Source organism: Peromyscus eremicus, chromosome 16_21 (genome assembly GCF_949786415.1).
Source record: "Peromyscus eremicus chromosome 16_21, PerEre_H2_v1, whole genome shotgun sequence".
In the NCBI taxonomy this organism is placed as follows: domain Eukaryota; kingdom Metazoa; phylum Chordata; class Mammalia; order Rodentia; family Cricetidae; genus Peromyscus; species Peromyscus eremicus.
This window is the reverse complement of record NC_081432.1, coordinates 64,531,097-64,552,784: the sequence shown is the minus strand read 5'-3', so window position 1 is coordinate 64,552,784 and position 21,688 is coordinate 64,531,097. Positions and strand designations below refer to the sequence as shown.

General features: G+C 45.1%; 1 protein-coding gene across 2 annotated transcripts in view; it reads right to left on the bottom strand.

The window, feature by feature from the left end:
- Nucleotides 1–320: 320 nt before the first annotated feature.
- The window catches only part of Plcl2 (phospholipase C like 2), a 189,702-nt gene continuing 168,334 nt past the window's right edge, over nucleotides 321–21,688 (bottom strand). For both annotated transcript variants that reach the window (XM_059281998.1, XM_059281999.1), the window contains exons 5-6: nucleotides 17,698–17,807; nucleotides 321–1,043 (exon numbers count right to left, since the gene is read on the bottom strand). In XM_059281998.1, coding sequence (XP_059137981.1) covers nucleotides 864–1,043; nucleotides 17,698–17,807 — 290 coding nt within the window. In that variant the 3' untranslated portion in view covers nucleotides 321–863. The remainder of the gene's footprint in view (nucleotides 1,044–17,697; nucleotides 17,808–21,688) is intronic.

Below are 21,688 nucleotides of genomic sequence, written 5' to 3'. Positions count from 1 at the left end.
AAGTGTGGCCTGCCCACACTGTCCCCACCTCTACGGGGATTGCAGACAGCATGGCACCCTTGGCTGGGGGTTATTCAGATCTGCAGGGGGCAGTGTGGAGTCCGAGCTCACAGTTTAAATGTCACAATCTGCCACTTAAGCACTGTTTCCAATTGTCACGACCATCCTAAAGTCAGACAGCGACTGAGGTGACTTACTTTTAGCAGTCATTTAAGAAGTAATTGGCTACCTGGAAGAGGACATGTTTTAAAAGTTAAAGGTGCACTAAAAGCATGCACTGCTGCTGGAGAAGTATCATAAAAGATATCTTTAATGTGAACACTACGTCATACAGTGAAAAACCATGTACAAGGTGCGGCCTCCACCCAGCTGCCACGCTGCCAGCACATCTTCAGCCAGGCAGCCCAGTCCTGCGGCACTGTCCTCAGCTCCAGGCTCTTACATTCTGCTTAGTAATTATGGCTCAGCAAGCATGCCACCAAATCCTCTGCAGCCCCAAGACTGGCAAGCACACCCGAGTAAGAGATGTAAGCCTTCTCACCAATAAATACTTCTTAACAATGCAATCCACCTCCACCTGAGCACACTGTTTTCGAGTAGGAACTGTCTGTTTCTTGTGGAACTAGAGCAAATGCACTGTCTTCACAGTGGAACTCGGGGCGTTTTGTCTACAAATACAGCATGTTTGGGCGGGATAGAATTTCTGGTTTATTTGCCTTCACACGAGGGCTGCTGCACACATTCACAGCGGTAATAGACTGCAATTGGGTATTCCAGCTGTGCTTTGCAGTCCCAGCTGTCCTCCTTGTGAGTGCAGCGCCCTTGCTGGCTGGCTCGAGGGTTGAGAGTGACAGGGAGGCTCCTTAGTCTCCATTTTCATCACTGGCTTTCTCAGGGATGACTTCCAGGCTCCGGCGTGGCTTCTGGGCCTCAGAGTTTTCTGTGCCTGGTTTGTTCAGTCCACAAGAAACAGCCGCATAGTGGATCTGCTTCAGATTCTCCAAGGTCTCATTCTTAGCGTATTTCAAAAGATCCGCTTGTCCCTAGAACAAAACATGCAATTAAACAGCATTAGACAGGCATGACCACTGCTGGGCTCTCCAGCACAGACATTCTGTGGAAATACAAGCATCCTGAGTTTGCAAACAGGTATCTGGTCTGGTACCACATCTGAGGACATCAATTCTAGTAAGAATGAGCTGTGTTGTGGTTTCAACACTGCACTCCCCAGAGTGCCTTCAGCACCCCCACTTAAAGCACGGCCACCTCTCTATGTGTGGACTGCTCGAATCAGATGGAGACATTCCCTCCTGGGGTGGGGAGCTGACAATACTCATGACGTCATCGTCGTGCCGTGTACGGTCACCTTTCTCAAAGCTAAATACACAACAAAGCACCCCAGGAAGGAGGGAGGCTTCATTTACTCATAGTGTGAGGTTACTGTCGTCATCGGGGAAGCCGTGGTGTGGGAACACGGAGCTGATGCTCACACTGCAGTCAGGAAGCAGAGAGCAGATCGGAAGTCAGGCTGGACCAAGGCTCCACCTCCAAAGGTAACACAGCTCTCAGAACAGCACCACCAGCTGGGGTGTCTCACGGGCGCATTTCACACTTAAACTATGACACACAAACAATACGCAGTTCCTTGGGTAGTATAGATTGCTCAGTGGTGTAGCTGCCTGCAAATTTCACAGAGGACCCTGGGGATGCAGGCTTCGAGAGTCTGTCATGCTCTGTAAGTAACACCAGTAAGTCACTGGTTCATCCAACTGCACTTAGAATCATTTCTTTGGTTCATCACCACCCTGTTTACTAGGAGTGAAAAAGGATTTCTGCATGAAAAACGATGCAGCAGTACCTAATCAGAGAATCACGCACACAGTAGTGGGCAGCCCTGTATGTCCTTCCCCAGACTCGCCTGGGGATGACATCTCACGCAACTGTACTATATCAGAACCACGACATGACATTTGTACACTGTGCCCCTTAGATGTATGTTACTTTATCTCATGCAGTTAAGACACAGGACTAGCCCAGTGCTACAAAGGTCCCTCATATGCTCCCCATCCTCCCCTACCCCATACAACCTCGCTCTGTCTGATGTGAAGTCATCCTGAAGACTGGCCTTTGAAAGGCTGTTGGTGGACACACAGCAGCCCCCACTGAGCATCTGCCGAGGACACTGCTCTTAGTCCACTTCAGTTTCCGGGATGAAGTCTGACCACCAACCCGATCCACATGACTGAAGACGGTGGGTCCATGGAGTTTGTCTGTCTTGTCACTCTTGGCTCTGGGCTGCCTTGTGCATCTTGGGTACTGAGGAACACTGTCTGTCTTCACTCACACACCAGTAGTACCCCTCCACTGTAACACCAAAAATGTCTGTGGCCTTGCCACTGCAGCAGTCCCTGTGAGGGACTGCTGATGACGCAGCACCTGCAGCCTCACTGGGCAGAGAGCTGCCGTGGTGCTCCCTGTGGACTCCACACGTCCACTGCCTGTCACTGACAGCTCTTCCTAGTTATACCCTGGGACTTTTTTTTTCCTTCTGTAATTTTTCTTTTTGAGATGGGGTTCCATGTGCCCACACTGGCCTGTAACTCACTATACAGCAGGGGCTGACCCGGATCCTGACCCTATCTCAACCTCTGGGCTGCTGGGATTCCCACTCTGCTCCTGGCGGCGGCTTCTTCTTCTTCTTCTTCTTCTTCTTCTTCTTCTTCTTCTTCTTCTTCTTCTTCTTCTTCTTCTTCTTCCTCCTCCTCCTCCTCCTCCTCCTCCTCCTCCTCCTCCTCCTCCTCCTCCTCCTCCTCCTCCTCCATTGTTTCCACCTCCTCAGGCTCCCAGTTTATTCCACTGCTTCATGGTTCTTCTGTAGTTTGCCGTTTACTTGTTTTTCTTTACACTTAAGGCCTCATTTCTCCCTCTGTTTTCTTTTTCACTGCCCTTAATGTGTATTTCATTTAGAAGACTTCTGTGTAACCAGAGTCTGGGACAGCTGTAGAAGACAAAGGGAAAGACCCACCTTGCCTGGTACTTGGACTATAATGCAGTCTAAAGTCGTCAAGACACCCATTTTCCAGCCTTACAGAGACATTTAATTAGCAACTATAAATAGGTGTTCCCTTCACGAGTTAACCTGGAGGGGCTTCGTTTTTATGACTCCTCTTTGTCATTACACTCATATACTGAAAGTCTACAGTGGTGAGGCCTTTGCATTTTTTTCTTTATTAAGAAATTTTTATTCATTTTACATACCAACCACAGATCCCCCTCTCATCCCTCCTCTCACTCCCCCCCAGCCTTTCCCCCTCAACCCATTCCCCATCCCCTCCTCTGAAAAGGTAAGGCCTCCCATGGGGAGTCAGCAAAGCCTGTACATTCAGTTGAGGCAGGTCCAAACCCCTCCCCGCGACATCAAGGCTGTGCGAGGCATCCCACCATAGGTAGTGAGCTCCAAAAAGCCAGGGATGGATTCCTGTCTCCATCTCCCTAGCGCTGGGATTAAAGGTGTGTACCACCACCACCACCACCACCACCACCACCACCACCACCACCACCACCACCCGGCTCTGTTTCTCTTTTAGACTGGTTCAATCTCGTGTAGCCCAGGGTGGCCTTGAACTCCTGATCCTTCCTGTTTCCTCTCCCAAGTGCTGGGATTAAAGGTGTGTGCCACCACTGCCTAGTCTCTATGGTCAACTAGTGGCTAGCTCCACCCTCTGATCTCCAGGCGAGCTTTATTTGTCAGCACACAAACAAAACATCACACAACACCCCCTAGTCCCTCCAGCAGGGGCATCCCATACCACAGTGACCCTAATACATCCGTGTCACCCAAAGCCTGCTGCTAAAGGTAGCATTCATTCTTGGTTCTGTATGGACCTGAACAGATGTGAAAAGGCACGTATCCATCTCTGTAGTAGTACAAAGTAGTTTTTTTTATCTGAAAAGCATGTCCCACTCTGTCGATTGTCCTCCACACTGTCTCCAGCCTACTGTCTCCATACTCTGACCTTCTCCAGCATGCTAAGCAGCTGGAATGCCGGAGTGAACAGCATTTCAGGTTGCTGCCATCCACTGAGGATACTGACTTAAGGTTCCTCTGTGCCCTCCTACAACTTGACAGTACTCTTCTGGTTTTTTGTTAGTTAGTTTGGTTTTTGTGGGTTTTTGTTTTTTTTTTTTTGCACTGAAATACGGTCCCTACCAAAAGACATCTTGGCTACTTCCACATTTTGGCAATTATTTTTAAAAAAATCTACTATAAATGTCTTTGGGCATAATTTCCCAAGTCATTTTAATAAATACTAAGGAGTGTGATTCCTTTATGGTGTTGTTAAAACATGCAGTTTCTTACAAAACTGTCAGACTGTTTTCCAAGGCCCCATTCTGACTTTAGCTGGTAGCGGATGGGGTTCTCGGTGTTCTGCCTCCAGCCAGTGTTTGGTACTGCCTAACAGGACTGTCTTGGCCACTCACTGTTTCAGTTTTGAATTCTGTAACAACATGACTTTGAGCCTTTTCCTTTGCCTTCTGGACACTGTGTTTGGTCACACGTCTTCAGGCTTTTTGAAAGCCAGACTGACTTGACTCCTAACTGACACTTGTGAGAACTCCAGATTTTTGGAAAGCACTCCTTTAACTGATGTCCTCTGCAAGGATCTTCTTGCAATCTGCGTCTTCCTTTGACAGGGTCTTTCAAGAACAGTTTTAGTTCTAACGAAATCAGCCTTTCCAGCCCTCTAACGAACTGTATCTAGAGTGGCATGTCTGCGGGTATCATTGTCACACTCAATACTGTTGAGCTTGTCCACTGTCTCCTTCACAGTTCTGTGCTTCCCCTTCAGATCCACAGTCTGTTCTGAGTTAGTTCTTGCGAAGGTGCATCATGTGCCCTAACGCAGCTTTCAGATGTGATGTTCGGTTGCTTAGGACTAATTACTGAAGAGTCTTTATTCATTGAGGAACCTCTGCTCATCTATTGTGTTCCTTCACTCTGTCTGCAGTTCTGCTAATACCATGGTTTCTGGATTACTATAAAACTTCAGTAGACTCTGAAGTCAGGTAGTTACAACCCCTTCCCCCAACTTCAATTATATCACTACAGTATTTTTTCTCCTTAAATGCTGCATTGGCTATTCTGGCTGTTTACATACAGTTTAGAATCAGCTTGTTGGTATCTGAAAAATAAATGGCTGGGATTCTGGTTTGAATTGTACTGAATTTACAAGTCAAGTTAGAAAGAATCAAGATCTGGCCAACATTGACTCACACCTATGAACACCATGATGGCTAATTTTGGTTGTAACTTGTGTACATCTGGAAATCAACTAAAATTCAAGATTCCAGGCACTCCTGTGAGCAATGTTCTTAATTAGATTATTTGGAGCAGGAAGACTCACAGTAAATCTGGTCCACCCCTTCTAGACAGAAGAAGGGAACTTTCCTCCTCGAGTGCTTGCCCTCACACTCACGGGAAGTCCGTTCCCCCTGCTGCTGGGGCATTCTTTCACTGACAGGAGAGCTGACTTCTCTGGTATTCTATCAGACTCAAGCCCAGAGGCTCTCCAGGAATCCTCCGGAACTCCAGCACCAGATTGGGACTGGTGAGACGTCTAGCCTTGTGGACCAAACCGTCACGAGGCTCTGGTCCTTTCCAAAGTCCATTGTTGGACTAGCCAGACCACATCCTGTAAGGAGTCTAAGGAACCCCTTTCCATATAGATAGATCCACCCTGTCTATCCTGTTCCTCTAGAGAACACTAATAGCAACATGAAACATCTCTGCATTATTAGTCCTTCTGGATCTTTTGTCAGCATTTTATAGTTTTCCTCACAGAAGTTTAATATGTATTTTTCTAAATGGATCCTTAAAGATTTTACTTTTGTGGGTGCTAATGTAAATAGCAATGTGTGTTTAATTCAAATTCCCCTCTTTGTTGGTGATAAGAAATGAAGAGAGTTTTGTATAGTAACCTTGTAGGCTGCAACTTAAAAAAAACGGACTTCAGAGTTTCTCACAGTCAGCTTCAGCTGTCAGCTTCACACATCTGGGAAGAGGAGCCACAGCCGAGGAAAGGTCTCCACCAGACCGGCCTAGGGGCACGTGTGCAGCATTCCTTCATTCCTAATTGACACAGCAGGGCCCAGACCACTGCGGGTGGTACACCACAGTGTGGCGGTTTGAGGCTGTGTTGAGAAAGAAGCTGAGCAAGCCAGGAGAAACAAGCCAGCAGCAGCAGCTTGGGGTTCTGCCTCCAGCTCCTGCCCTGCCTTCCCCTGATGACAGGCTGTGACCCAGGAACTAAAATCAACCCCTTCCTCCCCCAAGCAGCTTTTGGTAATGGTGTTTATCAGATGTCTTAGTTACTTCTATTGCTGTGATAAAACATCACAGATGAAAGCAATTTAGGGAGAAAAGGGTTTATTTAATCTTACAGCTTGTAGTTTATTGTCCAGGGAAGTCAGGGCAGGAACCTGGAGGCAGGAGCTGGTGCAGAGGCCATGCAGGAGTGCTGCTTACTGGCTTGCTCCCATGGCCAGCTGAGCCTGCTTTCAATAGCATCCAGAACCACCAGCCCAGGAGTAGAACTGCCCACAGTGAGCTGGGCCCTCCCACATCAATCACCAATGAAGAAAATGCACCACAGGCTTGTCCACAGGCCAGTCTGGTGGGGCATTTCTCAACTGAGGTGCCCTATTCCCAGATGACTCCAGTCTGTGTCTAGCTGAAATCAAAACTAACCAGTATATCACAGCAACATCAAACAAACAGAACACAGTTGAAGGAATTTTCACTTATTCTTTCAGATGTTGTACATAAACAACTAGCTCACCACTGAACAAAACCAAGTCTTTTTTCCCCTTCGCATTATTCGTGCCTTTAGCTTCCCTTTTTGTCTTCCTGCATTAGCTAGGACTTCTAAAACAATGGCGAAAGCTGGTGACGTCACGGCACTGCTTATTCGTGCCAGAGTATCATGTTAGCTGTGGGTTCGTGTAGGGACTCGTAGTGGTGCTGATGTCCCTCTCCCTTCCACTTTACCTCACACAGTAACGAACACTATGCATGGGTGTTGGATCCCATGTCAAGCATCTGCATCCACTGCCTGACTATGCATTTTCCTTCTGTAGTCTACTAACGTGTTGTACTACACGAATTAATTATGGTAACCTGAGTCAGCTTTGCACAGGCAATATAGATTCCCCTTGTTTGTGACACAAGTGTTTGCATTTTCACCCATATCCAATGAAAAATACTGGTTTATGGTTTAGAACTTTGTGTTCCTCTGGTTTGAGTTTTAGGATAACACTGGCCTTACAGAGTGAGTGTTGGAAGAAGATGCTTTTCAAGGAATTGGTCCATTCCCTGTATGTCACCAAGTTTGTGTGCACAGAATGCTTTATGATATTTCTTTGATACCTTAATGTCCATAGGATATGAGGTCCTTTCATTTTACCCAGTAGGAATTTTTGTCATATCTTTTCCCCGCTCAGCCTAGCTAGAGGCTTACTGACTTTATTATTTTTTATTAAACAGCTTTTTGTTTTGTTGACTCATTTACTGTTTTCAACTGGACTGATTACTACTTGAATATTACTTTTGCTAATGAACCGCGTTCGCCCTCCACAAGCTTCCCTTCAGGAACAGCAAGCCCATCCTGAAAGTCGCTGCTCTGATGTCAGCACGGACTCCTGGGACCACTGCATCCCACTGCAGCCCACTGCAGCCCACTGCACCCGCAAGCTGGGCTCTCAAATCAGGTTCTCACACTTCTCGCCACACTCAGTCCACTGCTGCACTCTAAGAAATATGCACTGTCATATTTCCCTACCCTTAGGACAGGAATATCCTTACTCTCTCCCTTCAACATGACAGCCGGAGAGTTTCAACTATGACCCAGTCATAACATACCTTCTCTTAGCTTAAAACCCTTTAGTGGCTCCCCAGGGGCTGGGAGTGAGGATCAAAGTCCTTGTCTGTGACTCTGAGACCTGCCCCACAGCTGGCATCTTGTCCCCATCTCTCCTGCCTTGGTCAGTTAGCCCTCACTATTCTAGGCTACTGAAGCCAGCAGGTCCTCTCCGTGCGAGCTTTACATGTGCAGACTGAACTAGAGCCCACGGCTACCCTGACCTCCCTCAGGTCATGACTCTGAATTTCCCTTCACAGTAATCCCCACCCTGACAACTCCTTCCAAACCAGAACTCCCACCTCCGGCCCACAGATCTCCCTACCCTCTGCTGTGTGTGCACTTCTCAACACTTCCTGCACCTGCCAGGCTTTGGGCTGGGGCTTTGAGGGTCTGTTTTGTTGTTTCCTTATCACTGCTGGACCCTCTTAGCCTAGAACATTACCAGTTATATGGTAAGGGATCAGTAAGTATCTGAATGTAAATAAAAAACATGCAGTTCTTCTCTAGAATATTCAGTTTTGTCTTTCTCTGTGTCTGTACCTATGACAGACACTTCATTTTTAATGCACATTGGAATAAGAAATCTGGGTTTTGTTGTTCTTTGTCAGCCTATACATAGCATGATGAAAAAGAATTTTAAAAACAAAAACCCCCCAAAAGGCACAGAATAATGTGTAATAACAGGGTTCTTGGCTGCTTTTGTTTCCCAAACTTAGGTGGGTCATTATGGCATTTGAAACAGATCAATGAGGTGCCCGACCACTATCCATGAGGCAGAAAAGGAGCTCAGAGGCAACACGTCTAAGTTGGGGGCAGCTGAACTTGGCCCCGATGCTGTTCTATGTGGTGTCTGAAATGAACTACTAAGTTCAGCTTTCCAGTGAAAAGGAGTGAATCTGAAGAAGGCAGTGCTTGCCGAGGCAGCATGCACAGGCTGTTTTAAAGCCCTTTCAGAGCACGGACTTTTAAAACCACTGCTGACCGTTGACAAGGGTGAACTGGTTTTGAAGACTCGGCAAGCTGGCTTCACAGTGTTTTCAGATGAAACACTCAAACTGTATTCAGTTTCAAACTTATAACTTATTTGTTTTTTTCTATTTGGTTTTAATCTCAAAAGAACTCTAATAAATTTAGGTCCAAATGTGGAAGGTTCTCACTTTGGTACACAAAGTGACCTTTAAAAGATGGCGTTGCAAGAATTCTACCAGACTTCACTGATGAACTACAACCAACCTTAAGCTCTTCAAAGAAAGAAAAGCAGAGAGATTATACCCAAGGTCATCCTGTGCAGCAAGCAATGCTCTACTACACAAGCCAGGGCAAGACACAAAGAACAAAGTGACATCTGGTGAATACAGATGCAAACATCTCCAATGAAATACTAGCAACACATCAAGAAGAACATCAACCATAATCCAATTGGCTTTATCCTGGAAATGCAGGGTTGGTTAGAGATGCATAAGCCAATAAATATAATAAATCATATAAATGAACTTAAAGACAAAATCACATGATCATCTAAAAATGGCTAAGAAATATCTAAAAAAAATTCATCGTCTCTAGCAATTAGGGAAATGAAAATCAAAACTACTTTGAGTGTTCATCTTACCCCAGTCAGAATGGCAAAGATCAGCAAAACAATAAACAAAAAAAAAGCTGGTTTCCCACACCAAAATGTTGGAAAAAGAGGAGCCCTCATTCACTGTTGGTGAGACTGCAAATTGGTGCAGCCACTCTGAAATCAGTGTGGAGAATCCTCAAAAAGCTAAAAATAAAGCTACCACATGACCCGTTTATTTACTCCTTGGTGTATGCCTCAAGGACCTAACACTCTACAGACAATTGCTTAGCAATGTTCATTGTCCCCCATTCACAATAGACAGCAAATGGAAACAGCCTAAACGTCCTTCAACAGATAAACGGACACGAGACTACGGTGCATACACACTATAGAACACTGTCCAGTTGTAAGGAAAAAAGAAACTGAAATGTACAAGTGAATGGATGGACCTAGAAATGATTACACTCAGTGTCATAACCTAGACCTACAAAGACAAACACAGCATGCTTTCTCTCACCGGTGTGTCTTAGCTCCAAATCTTCCTGTGTGATTACACAACATGGAATGAACACAGAAACAGGACAGTCTGAAGAGACCACAGATGTCAGGGGGCAGAGTTGAGAAGGGGATACAGGATACAGGTGGTCAAGTGGGAAACGGGAAACACTAGGATAAGGGGGGGACTAATACAGAGGGAGAAGGAGCAGGGGCAAATCACAGCATGTTTGTTTGATGGAGCCTCAATGATCACACGACAGTCTCCAGAAACACATGTATGTGTGTGTACATATACACATATATGGATTGTATGTTATTTGGAGTAAATATGAAATAACATGACTTCTTAGGGCTTTTCCAAACATTTTTGGCATAATTTGTCCCTCTCCCTAGGGCCTCTAGCAAAGTGCACAAAAACACCCTGCTTTGATCTTCTTGTCCACTGGGAGCTCAGCAGACTGTGGCAATCCTCTTCAATATATCCATTTCCCTGAGATAATTCCAAATTAGGCTCAGGCCTAGACAGCACCCAAGTCCAGGGAAGACATACTATCCAGTTAAACTCAGGTTTAGCCCATGTGCTGGCTGCTGCTGGTGACTAGATCTGTATGCACCTAATTTTCCCACAACAGAACTGGGTTTTATCTATCCTGTAGGTCTCCAAGAGGCCATGCATTTGTGTCACTCAGAGATGATGACATACAGTGTAGTTGCTATGCTATTTCTCATCTGAGTGTCTTCTGCAATATAAACCAGACAACTGCAAAATCCAACACACATCTCACAACAGGACATACAAGTCAAGTTGACAGAAGTGGCCTTTCCTATGCTGGATACACATTTTTACCAGGCAGTTACACCATGATACTTTTAGTAAATATTTTATGCTCACTGTTTGTAGGAGACGGGAGGCTCCTCTACAAAGTGAGTATGCTTCAATTTACTACATCATAGGCATTTAGAACCACAAGCCAGATGCCCAAACCTCCTTTAAGAGCTTTGAACAGACTATAGAGACAGGAACAGATCAGTGGGTGGCAGGTATCAGGGACATGTAGAGAGAACATAGAGAATGTTTAGAGCATAGAACACAGGTGTAGATCCTGTGTGATACAATGATGGGCACAATCAAAACATGAAGTTACACAACTTAAATGTGTACATGGTATGGCTCGGGGGTATAGTGCTTGCCTAGCATCTGTAAAGCCCTGGGTTCAATCCCAAGAACTGAAAAAAGGCAAAATGATGGGAATGTGTTGTTAGAGATTGTTCAAGTCTATTTAAGGCATAACACTGAGTGAATTCTAGTATACACTATGGACTTTGAACAATAATGGCATGTCAATGTAGACTCCCTGATGACTTCAAAAAGTGTACCACTCTGGTGGGGATGCTGCATGGAGAGGTGCTGCATGCAACAGACAGGATGTGGGAAACCTTGAAACCTTCCTCTCAACTTTGACATGAACTTAAAAACTGCAATAGAAAAATAAAAGACTTTTTAAGAATGTGGGAACTATTTAACGTTTTCTTTACTTTTTTTTAAAGATTTATTTTTATGTGTATGGTATCTGGCCTACAGGTATATCTGTGTGCCATGTGCTAGCAGTGCCTGTGGAGGTCAGAAGAGGGTGTCTGACCACCTGGAACTGAAATGACAGATGTTTGTAAGTTGCTATGTGGGTGCTGGGACTCAAAACCAGGTTTCCCAGAAGAGTGGTTCATGCTGAGCTATTGCTCCGGCCCTTAGTACATTTCTTTTAGCCACATTGAAACTGGCTCAGAAGGGCTCTCGATTGTAATTATAGGAGTAAGTCTAAAGCCACAAAGCCTACGCTATGTCAGAGACCAAACGCAAAGGCTTCTGGGAACACTAGCCACCATTCACTGAGTGCCTGCCTTGTGTCAGGTGCTGGAGTCAGTGTGGTAAGACTGCTCGTGAGTCTCCCACGTCTGTGGAGACTCTTCTGCCCCTAGCTGATAGCAAAGAAGCTGAATTTAGAAGAATTAGGGACTGTGGCCAAGGTAGAATCTGAACAGCGAATTACACTGAAATACACCTCGCTTTCTTTGTGTGTGTCTCACCTTCCTTTCAAGTAAATGTGAGCCCCACTAAAGAAAGTTGAACCTCACTCACTGAAGCAAATGAAAAGGAATTTCCACCATTTCAGAGTGTGGGCATTGCGGCATTCACATGCTTCCTGTGACTTAAATACTGGAGCGGAAATAGAGACTTCCAGCTCTGGTGTGCTGAGTGAACAATGAGTGAATAAAACAGTGAGGCTGTGGGAGCTCCAGCTACAGGCTGGAAAGCATCCCTCATCATCCTCTCATGAGGGAGGCTAAAGCCAAGCACAGTACCCAGCAGACGGCCTCCGATTGGTCAGGCCCACTTTCCACTGAAGTCTCACTAAACCTCGAACTGGAAACAAGATCACTCAAGATCAAGTAATCCACAGCTAGAGCAACAGATGCATGCGTTTCTCCAGGTGTGAGAACTGTCCAGATGTGCCCTATGTCTTTCACCCTGTGGCTTTCCCACACAGGCACTCGTGGCTGACAGAGTAAATGTGCATTACAAGTGATAGGACGCTGCTTGCTGTCCACCCAGTTATGTCCTATAGTGGATGGCTGTCTGTCTATGGCCATGAAGCCCCGCCCCTAGAGATGCAGCAGGTAACGGGTCTACCTACCTATGACCTTGAAGTACATGCCCCTGGGGGGCGTGGCCTCTCGGGGACACTTAAGACCTGAGATGCACATAGGCAGTTTCTCTTTGCTCCCTTGTGGTTTTGGATGCTGAGACAGACCAGGCGGAAGAACAGCATGGGCCTGTAACTCTGCTTTCCAAGACCCTACGATAAATCTCCTGTGCTGTAGTGAGTTTCATTCCCGAATACATTCCTTTGCCCTTTAAGCAGACTCCGTGGATTTCTCTCTATAACACCCTACAGCAGCTCTGCCCCGAGGAAAGAATGAAAATGATATACTGTGTTCCAGCTTATTTCAACTGTATGGTGTAGCGTCCTGGCTACACAAGGATGGTGTGTTCATCTTTACTACTGAGTCCTGAGACTCCTGCCCTCATTCTGGGCTCTTATCTAATCTGTGGTTTCAAATTAAAGAAACCAATTTAATTTAAATCCAGAAGAAATGCCATTCTCTCGAGAAAGCAATTCCCTCTTTTCTTCATCTAAGATGGAGGTTACTAGGCGGCATTGTAGAGGAGGTAGTAGGAGCTAGGCCTGGACAGGAACAGGAAAGGATCCCGGCAGGTCCAAGGAATGTCGGGAATGATGCCTTCCACCCAGCAGCCGCCATGTCCCCAGGAAATATCACACCAGAGTCCAGCCATTGTTGGGTACCATTGTATCTGAACTACAATGTTTTCTATGCTGGCTCTGACTCATTTCCCGGTCATTTCTGTCATGGGAGGGCAGGCTCACCCACTGGCACAGCACAGGCATTCTGGAGACAAGTGGGCAGAGTTCTCAGAAACAGTGAGACTGCAGAAGTGACGGAGGGGTGGGCCAGATCAGCTCTGCACCTCTCAGAGCACTGGAGAAGCAGCAACCCAGGACCCTTCCCTCACACCGGCAGCTCTCCCACCTTCTGTGTGAGCACCCTCACAGGAGGAGGAGAGTTCCTTCGAGCACATTCTGTGTCATCACAGTAGCTGAGGAATCACTGCACAGTGGTAAGGTCCTTGGGGATGTGCCATGTTTTAAAGATCAGAAAGAGCAGCCTGCCTAATGATGAACACCACTGTTTGTTTTTCTGAGCCACTCTACATTTTCACACTCTATTTAAATAGGAAATTAACTTCTAGTCAAGTATAGCTTTCCAGAAAAACTGGCAACATGTGATATCACTGGTAATACAGTAACTAAAACATCTGAGAATTAATACTTAAAGGCAGAAAGAGTCATCCATGGGTCATCACATTAACTTTTGGAAAGACAGTCTTCAAGTTTCTAAGGTAAGTACTGAGCCAGGGGTAAATGAAGAAAATCTAGATTATGTCTGTTCAGACACCATCTGGTCTATTGACTTATTTCTGGCAGAAGTCTTAGGTTCCTCGAGAGAGTAAGTCTCTACCTGCTTTTGGAGTTTCCCTCCTAGCCTTGTTTCTGCGGGAGACAGTGCAGGACATGGGGAAGCCGCTGGGCATTTCTTCTGATGACAGCTTGGTTTGTAAGCAGCCTGCCTTTAACCCACTACACATACACGACACAAGCCCTAAACATGCCCCAGCCCGTAAGGGAGATGCCAGCCACAGGAGGGAAGCCTGCTCCTTATTTCCAAGGCAGGTAAGCTCCCAACAAAACACGCCTTCTGAGTGCCCTGGCCAACACCACATGGATCAGGAAAAGCTCTCTGCTGACCTCAGCGAATGCACAGAATCATGGGGGCAGGGGCAAGGGGGAGGCCATCTTAAGCCACTAGTTTTGAGGTCGTCTGTTCCACAGCAATAGGAACCTGGAGCAGCCAGTGAGGGTAGCCATCTTTCGGACACAGTGGATTGGGGCTGGGAAGAACCAATCTGAGGAGGCCTGCCTCTGTGGGATGGCTGGTCTGGAACTACAAGGCTGGGCTGAGCCAGCAAATACCACAGAGGGCTCACTTATTACAGAGCTCATAAAGAGCATGTCACGGAAGGCCAAGGAGAGGCCGGGCAATAAAGCAGTAGGAACTGTCTGAGCAGGAGCTAGCTGGCGAGGAAGAATGCGGACATGCACAGAGCTAAGCTGGCAGAGCCCTGGCCCTAAGGGACACAGATGTTCCGGACCACCAGGGCTTCTGATGGCTTCCTGGCCCTCTGAGGCAGGAATCCAGTGTTTTAATCAGAGTTCCCTGCGGTCTCTCATGATCTCCCGGGTGTGCCAACACCTCCCACCCATCTCTGTCAGCCAGTCTCAGTGAATTTCTGCTCCTGATAATCAGTTCCACCAGGACTTTCCCACCATGAGATTCTGCCATTGCTCCTGTGGCACAACTCGGTCCAGGCTGGCCTCACAGTTGGTTTTCCTGCTCCAGTTCCCAGGTGCTGTGATCACAAGCATGTAGCACCACATGCCACTTGATTTAACAGGTTCACAAAGCTGGTAATAGTTACACTGGAAACCATAACAATACAGAAAATTCTGTATTACACTCAACCAAACAGGAGAGGGACAGATGTAATGATGGTCTTCTGTGTTCTGCTCATGGAGCTAGCTGAGGATAAAACTAGAGAGGAGGAGGAAGAGATAAAGACAGAAAACCAGGAAGTAAACACACACACACACACACACAAAAAAAAAAAATGGTGCCACCAGAGAGAAGCAGCACCAGATCGTGTCTGCGAGTGGAACCGGACACAAAGCAGCCTGTAATTTAGGGCAGCCCCTGAGGCTGGAATCTGAAGCAGGTGGCAGAGGGAGTTCCAGACCGATTGTAAGTGTGGGACATACAGTAAAGGTGGAAGCCATGACGGGTGTGAGACATGTGAAAGGAAAGGGCTGACGGTCAGCTCAGTGGTAGAGCTTGTCTGGCGTGGAGAAGGTCCTGCGTTCTCTCCCAGCACCATTCCATTCCGATAAGATTAATGGCAAATGCTATACTTTAGAAAGTGCACAAAGCTTAGAGACATAACAATATTGCTTACAAATATCATGAAATTTAAAATAGATAAAAGATTTTAAACAAATATATGTGCCTTGTGGGACAGTATCAAATCACATACACATACACACATACCTCCAAAAATCTTAACAAGAAATGAAAGTCCTATCAAGGAATGCTGAGTGGGAGAAAGAGTCTTCCAGGGAGAAGCACACCAATCTGTTATCCAATACCAAATGGTCAGCCCTGAAAACATACACACAAGCAACACTATACGGACTGAGCAAGTTATAGTTATCTATTTAGAAATATGTATGTGTATACACACATATGTTTGTAATACTGATTAATGAAAGAAGGAGCCATGGATTTGAAAGAGAACAAGGAGAAATATATGAGGGTTTGGAGGGAGGAAAAAGAAGGGAAATGATGTAATTATAATATCGAAAGAGAAAAGAAATAATTTTTAAGAAGTTGTTATAGTGGTAGCCTCTAGCAGGAGTTCCCAGCGGCGCTTAGAGCTGTGTGGACAGTGGAGTTCTCACATCCACTGATAACTGGACTCCTCACCCCTCATCAAGGAAACCTCCCTTTCCCACAGAGACCAACCACTACAGAAGAGAAGGTTTCAGTGGAGGACAATGGCTGGAGGCCATTCCTATGACATTGTAGCAAAGAACATGGCTGTTTTCTGCCCATGCCCTGAGAAGCTGTCTGAGGCTAAATTAAAAATTAAGGGACTAATGTGTTGGCAGAAGAAATTTCCAGACAGAATAATGTTGGGTCCATGGCATTATTATTACTACTGAAAATACTTATGCAGGTCTACAACAACAAAGTGCAAGTAGGGCAGAAAGAAACACAAACGACAGTGAGGAAGGGGCACGGGACGCTTCAGGTTCCAGCCGAGGTCTGTGCTGGAAGACAGGCTGGAACTACCGCGGACAGCAGTGCCTTTGAGATCAGGCCGCTCTGGCGGGGAACAAAGGGAAGACTGTCCTCAGGGCAAGACCCATCCATCTAAATCTCCAACAAATCTAAGAGAGCCTAGCCATTGTTTGTTCTTAGACAGTAACTTAATAGAGCGTGAATGTTAATGTGATTCGAGGGGCAGTGCCCATCCCAGGCTGGCAGCCAGCTTGGCATTGTCATCCAAATGGGGCGCTGGGTTCATCCATAAGGTATGCAAGAGTAAAGCAGTTATGGGTTCCTCTTCTCCAGCTTCACAGCGCCTCTCAGGCCAGGCAACATGTGGCAGGGGAATACCTTTGTGAAGGCCCTGGCAGTGCCAGAGGGCCCGAGAGGCCAGCACATGAAGTTGTGAGAGTAAAAGCTTGGGATGTAACGGAGACAAGGTGCTGGAGGTGACAGAGCTGTGGGCATCTGCCAGCGAGAGCGGCACACAGGCTTGGGGTCAGAGACAGCAAAGCTGGAGGGGCTGAGCCATCGAAGCAAGCCCTTTAAAACTAAAGTCCCTGAAAGTGGACATGGAGCTACAGGATTGGCATTTCACCTGCTTGGTCTTGCTTTGGTTCAGTATTTCCTCCCTATGCCCCCATTCACCCTTTTGAAATGGTAATATATATTCTGTGCCATTGTGTGTTGGATTATGTAATTTTATATTTTATTTTACAGTCACAGGTAGAGATTGTCTTTGAATCTCAGAAGAGACTGGACTTTTAAATAATGTCAAGACTGAAAGATTATGGGGACTTCTGAAGTGAGACTAAATCATTTTGCATTATGATATGGCCATGAGCCTATGGAAACCCAGGATTGGAGTGTGATGGTTTAAATGAGAAATATCCTCTACAGGCTCCAGCATCTGAACACTAGGCTCCCACTGGTGGCACTGTTTGGGGAGGTCTAGAAGGCGTGGCCTTGCTGGAGGATATGTGTCACTGAGGGCCATGTCCCACCTCCAGATGGCTCTTTGTTTCACATTTGTGGTTGAGGATATGAGCTCCCAGCCTCCTGCTCTGGCCATGCCTGCTTGTTATCTTGCATCCCTGCCGTAATACATACATCCTTCTTGAATGGTAAGCAAAATAAATTCTCTAAGTTGCCTTGGTCGTGGTATTTTATTGGAGCAACAGAAAGGTGAAGAATACGTACCTTTAAGATGGTGATATTCCAGGTAAAGCTCTCCACCGCCTTCTGCAGCTTCCGCTCCTTCAGGCCCTCCTTAGTGCCTATGCTGTGCAAGTGTTCATGGAATTCCATGGCTGAAGGAAGAGGAAAAACAAATGGAGGTTATTACTTCCCTCTCCTATGGGAGGTAATGAACTGAGAACACACATTTCCTAAGTATATCTAGAACAATTCCAAGCTGCACTGGAATTTTATAGATGTGTCTATTTTAGAAGGCGATGAGAGGAAGCAGGGGAGACTCAACACATCAGGAGATAGAGGGTGTCTTTGAGGCCAGGGAATGCTCCCACAGATCTGCAGATGGTCACTTCCACCTGCTTATTTTGGACAGTCTGCCAATAATCAGAAAAGGAGCTAAGACTGACAGGTGTCTAGCGTCTCAGAGGCAAACGTCATCTCTACTGACCCAACACTAGCACAGGAGAGGAACAGGATGCAAGGACATACAGTTCCTGTCAGTAAAGGTCAATCAGTTTTATTGAATGATGTGACCCCTGATAAGGCACACTCCGGGGCAGGCTCCATGCCCAGGAGTAGTTGGCCAGCAGAAACTGAATTCAGTATTATGTGGTAGGAGGAGAGGGGCTCAACATAGAGTGAGGAGGGAGGGAGAGGGGTGACTCTGGGAGAAGTTAGGGAGTGAATATGATCAAGATATAGATATAATATAAAATAACAGAATTAACAAAATGTTATTTAAAAAGTAAAGAATAAAGATTCAGTAGCAAGACTGTCTATAAGGGAGGTACATGTGACATCATGTATGTGCGTGAACACACACACACACACACAATCTTGGAGGAAATAACTAGCCTTCAGAAGTGTTTTTCTGGATTTCTAGAATTCTTTTTCAGGAAAATATGACTTTTTCCAGAAAGCAGGGGAGGTATCAAAGGCCAGCTGATTATTTAAGAATTGGTGTGGGGAGTGTTTTGAAGGGTTGTCATTGGCCAGGGATGGAATGACTGACTCTAGGGGAATAAGCAAAGACAACCTATGAGTTACAAACACTGCACACGAAAGGATGACTCTTCCATTATCGTTATGAAGAACCTTCTAGAGAAACTGTTTTGAAAAACAACTGGGAATAGTCATTTGATTACGTCACCTTTGGAACCCTTTAGGAAATGAAACGTTGGTGGTACTTCTCCCCTTTACAGCAAGTAGGTTTGACAGGTAACCCTATGTAGCCTCTTGCTACAGTCATCAAATGCCAACAGCTTCTCAACTAGTGGTGGGATTTTGTACCCACTTTCCAGAATCACTCCCTTCTGGGTTTCTGTCTGATCTGACCTTATATAAGTACTGTGTACATTGTCAAAACCGCTGTGAGTCCCTATGCAACTTCCCTGCTTTGTCTGGAAAACATCATTTACCCAACGTTATCCACCAACTCTGGCTCTGACAATCTTTCCACCCCCTCTACCATAAAGATCCCTGAGCCTTGGGGGAGGGATGCTGTCTTAGTTAGAATTACTGTTGCGGTGATAAAACACCATGACCAAAACCAACTTGGGGAGAATGGGATTTATTTGGCTTATACTTCCACATCACAGTTCACCATTGAAGGAAATCAGGACAGAAACTCAAATAGAGCAGGATCCTGGAGGCAGGAGCTGATATAGAGGTCACGGAGGAGTGCTGCTTACTTGCTTACTTCCTATGGGTTGTTCAGCCTGCTTTCATATAGAACCCTGCTGGGGACGGCATATAAGATGGCTGATGTGCTGCCAGCAAAGATTAAAAAAAGGTTTCTAGCACGACAATTAGGGTGTTTGGCCATCCCATCACCAGAGTAGGTCAATTCGGACTGTCTCTCGACCATTGCCAGCAGTCTGTTGTGGGGGTATCTTTGTGGATTTCTGTGGGCCTCTCTAGCACTTTGTTTCTTCCTATTCTCATGTGGTCTTCATTTACCATGGTCTCCTATTCCTTGTTCTCCCTCTCTGTTGTTGATCCAGCTGGAATCTCCCACTCACCCAAGCTCTCTTTCCCTCGACCCTCGCCCTTCACTACCCCCACTCCTGTCCAGGCTGTTCATGTAGATCTCATTCCATTTCTCTGTCATTGGGCGATCCCTGTGTCTTTCTTGGGGTCCTGATTTCCAGGTAGCCTCCCTGGTGATGTGAGTAGCAGTCCAGTCATCCTTGTTCCACATCTAGTATCCTGTTATGAGTGAGTACAAACCTCATCCAACTACTGAGGGATCTGGATGCAGAGATCATGACTAGGCCCCAGGTGGATCTCTGGGAGTTCAATTAGCGAGAATGAGGAGGGTTTATATGAGAGAGAATTGTTGAGACCAAGGTCGGATAAAGCACAGAGACAAATAGTCAAACAAACGGAAACACATGAAATATGAACCAATGGCTGAGGGGTCACCAACTGGATCAGGCCCTCTGAGTGGGTGAGACAGTTGATTGGCCTGATCTGTTTGGGAGGTATCCAGGCACTGGCACTGGGTCCTGTGCTCATTGCATGAGTCGGCTGTTTGAAACCTGGGGCCTATGCAGGGTCGCTTGGCTCGGCCTGGGAGGAGGGGACTGGACCTACCTGGACTGAGTCCACCAGGTTGATCTCAGTCTGTGGGGAAGGCTTTGCCCTGGAGGAGATTGGAATGGGAGGCGGGCTGGGGGGAAGGTGAGGGGGGCGGGAGGGGGGAGAACAAGGGAATCTGTGCCTGTATGTAGAACTTAATTGTATTGCAAAATAAAAATTTAAAAAAAAAAAAAAAGAATGACAACATGAAAAAAAAAAAAAAAGATTAAAAAAAGGGGACCCGATACTGTAAACCATTAATTTTTTGTGCAATTTTTTTAAATTTTTTGCTTAGCATGCCTTTAAAGGGCCAAGGCAAAAAATGCTTACATGTTTTAAGGTTATGCTTTATGGCATGCATATGTTTTTTTATATAAATATTTTTTGTAATACTAGTTTTTTTAATTTAATTTTTATGTTTTGTGTTCTTAAATGAAGGGTAATTTTTATAATATAAAAAAGTAAAATAAATTTTGTAAAAAATTATATAAAAATAATTATTTAGGCTGGGGTTAAAGCAGTAACAAAGTTTATAAAAAAAGTTTGTAACCTAAAAAAGCTTTATAGGCTTAAATAAATTGTATTAAATGTATGATTAACTACAGCACATGGTATAATGTATATTAGCACACTAAATTTAAATTGGCCATAATAAATAATTTAGTTCTTAAAAATATTTTAAGAGCATTGTATAAAACTTAAAACCCGGCCGGGCGGTGGTGGCACACGCCTTTAATCCCAGCACTCGGGAGGCAGAGGCAGGTGGATCTCTGTGAGTTCGAGGCCAGCCTGGGCTATAGAGTGAGTTCCAGGAAAGGCTCCAAAGCTACACAGAGAAACCCTGTCTCGAAAAAACCCAAAAAACAAACAAACAAACAAACTTAAAACCCTAAGGGTTATTGGCTAAAAACTGTAAATAAAGTAACATATAAATAAAATAATAAATTAAAAGTATAAAAACCTAAAATAAAAAAAATAGTGGCCTTTATTATTATTTATAATTAAAATATTTTTATTTTTTTAAATGTAAAAACAATGTGGCAATTAATAAAGTAATTGCTATAAATTTTATTGGGTTTTTAAATTAAAAAAAGCTGCCAAAAAAGTAAGCTTGTTATTTATAAAAGCTTTAAACATTAAATTAGGTGTTTTTTTTTAATTGTTAAAATATAAAAAAACACAGGTTGCTAACTTGTAAAAATCAATTTTTTGTTTAAGGTTATTATGGCCCACCAGTTAAGGGGCTTAATGTTTGCAAAAGGCTAAAATAAATCAAGGTGGCTGCAGGGTTTTAAGGTTAAAGCAGGCTGTGTAAAAAAAATAAATATAGTCCATTAACCACTGTTTTTATTTTTACCTTTTTTGCAAAATTGCATGTTGCTAGCCTTTAAATTAAGTGCTTAAAATTGTATAATTA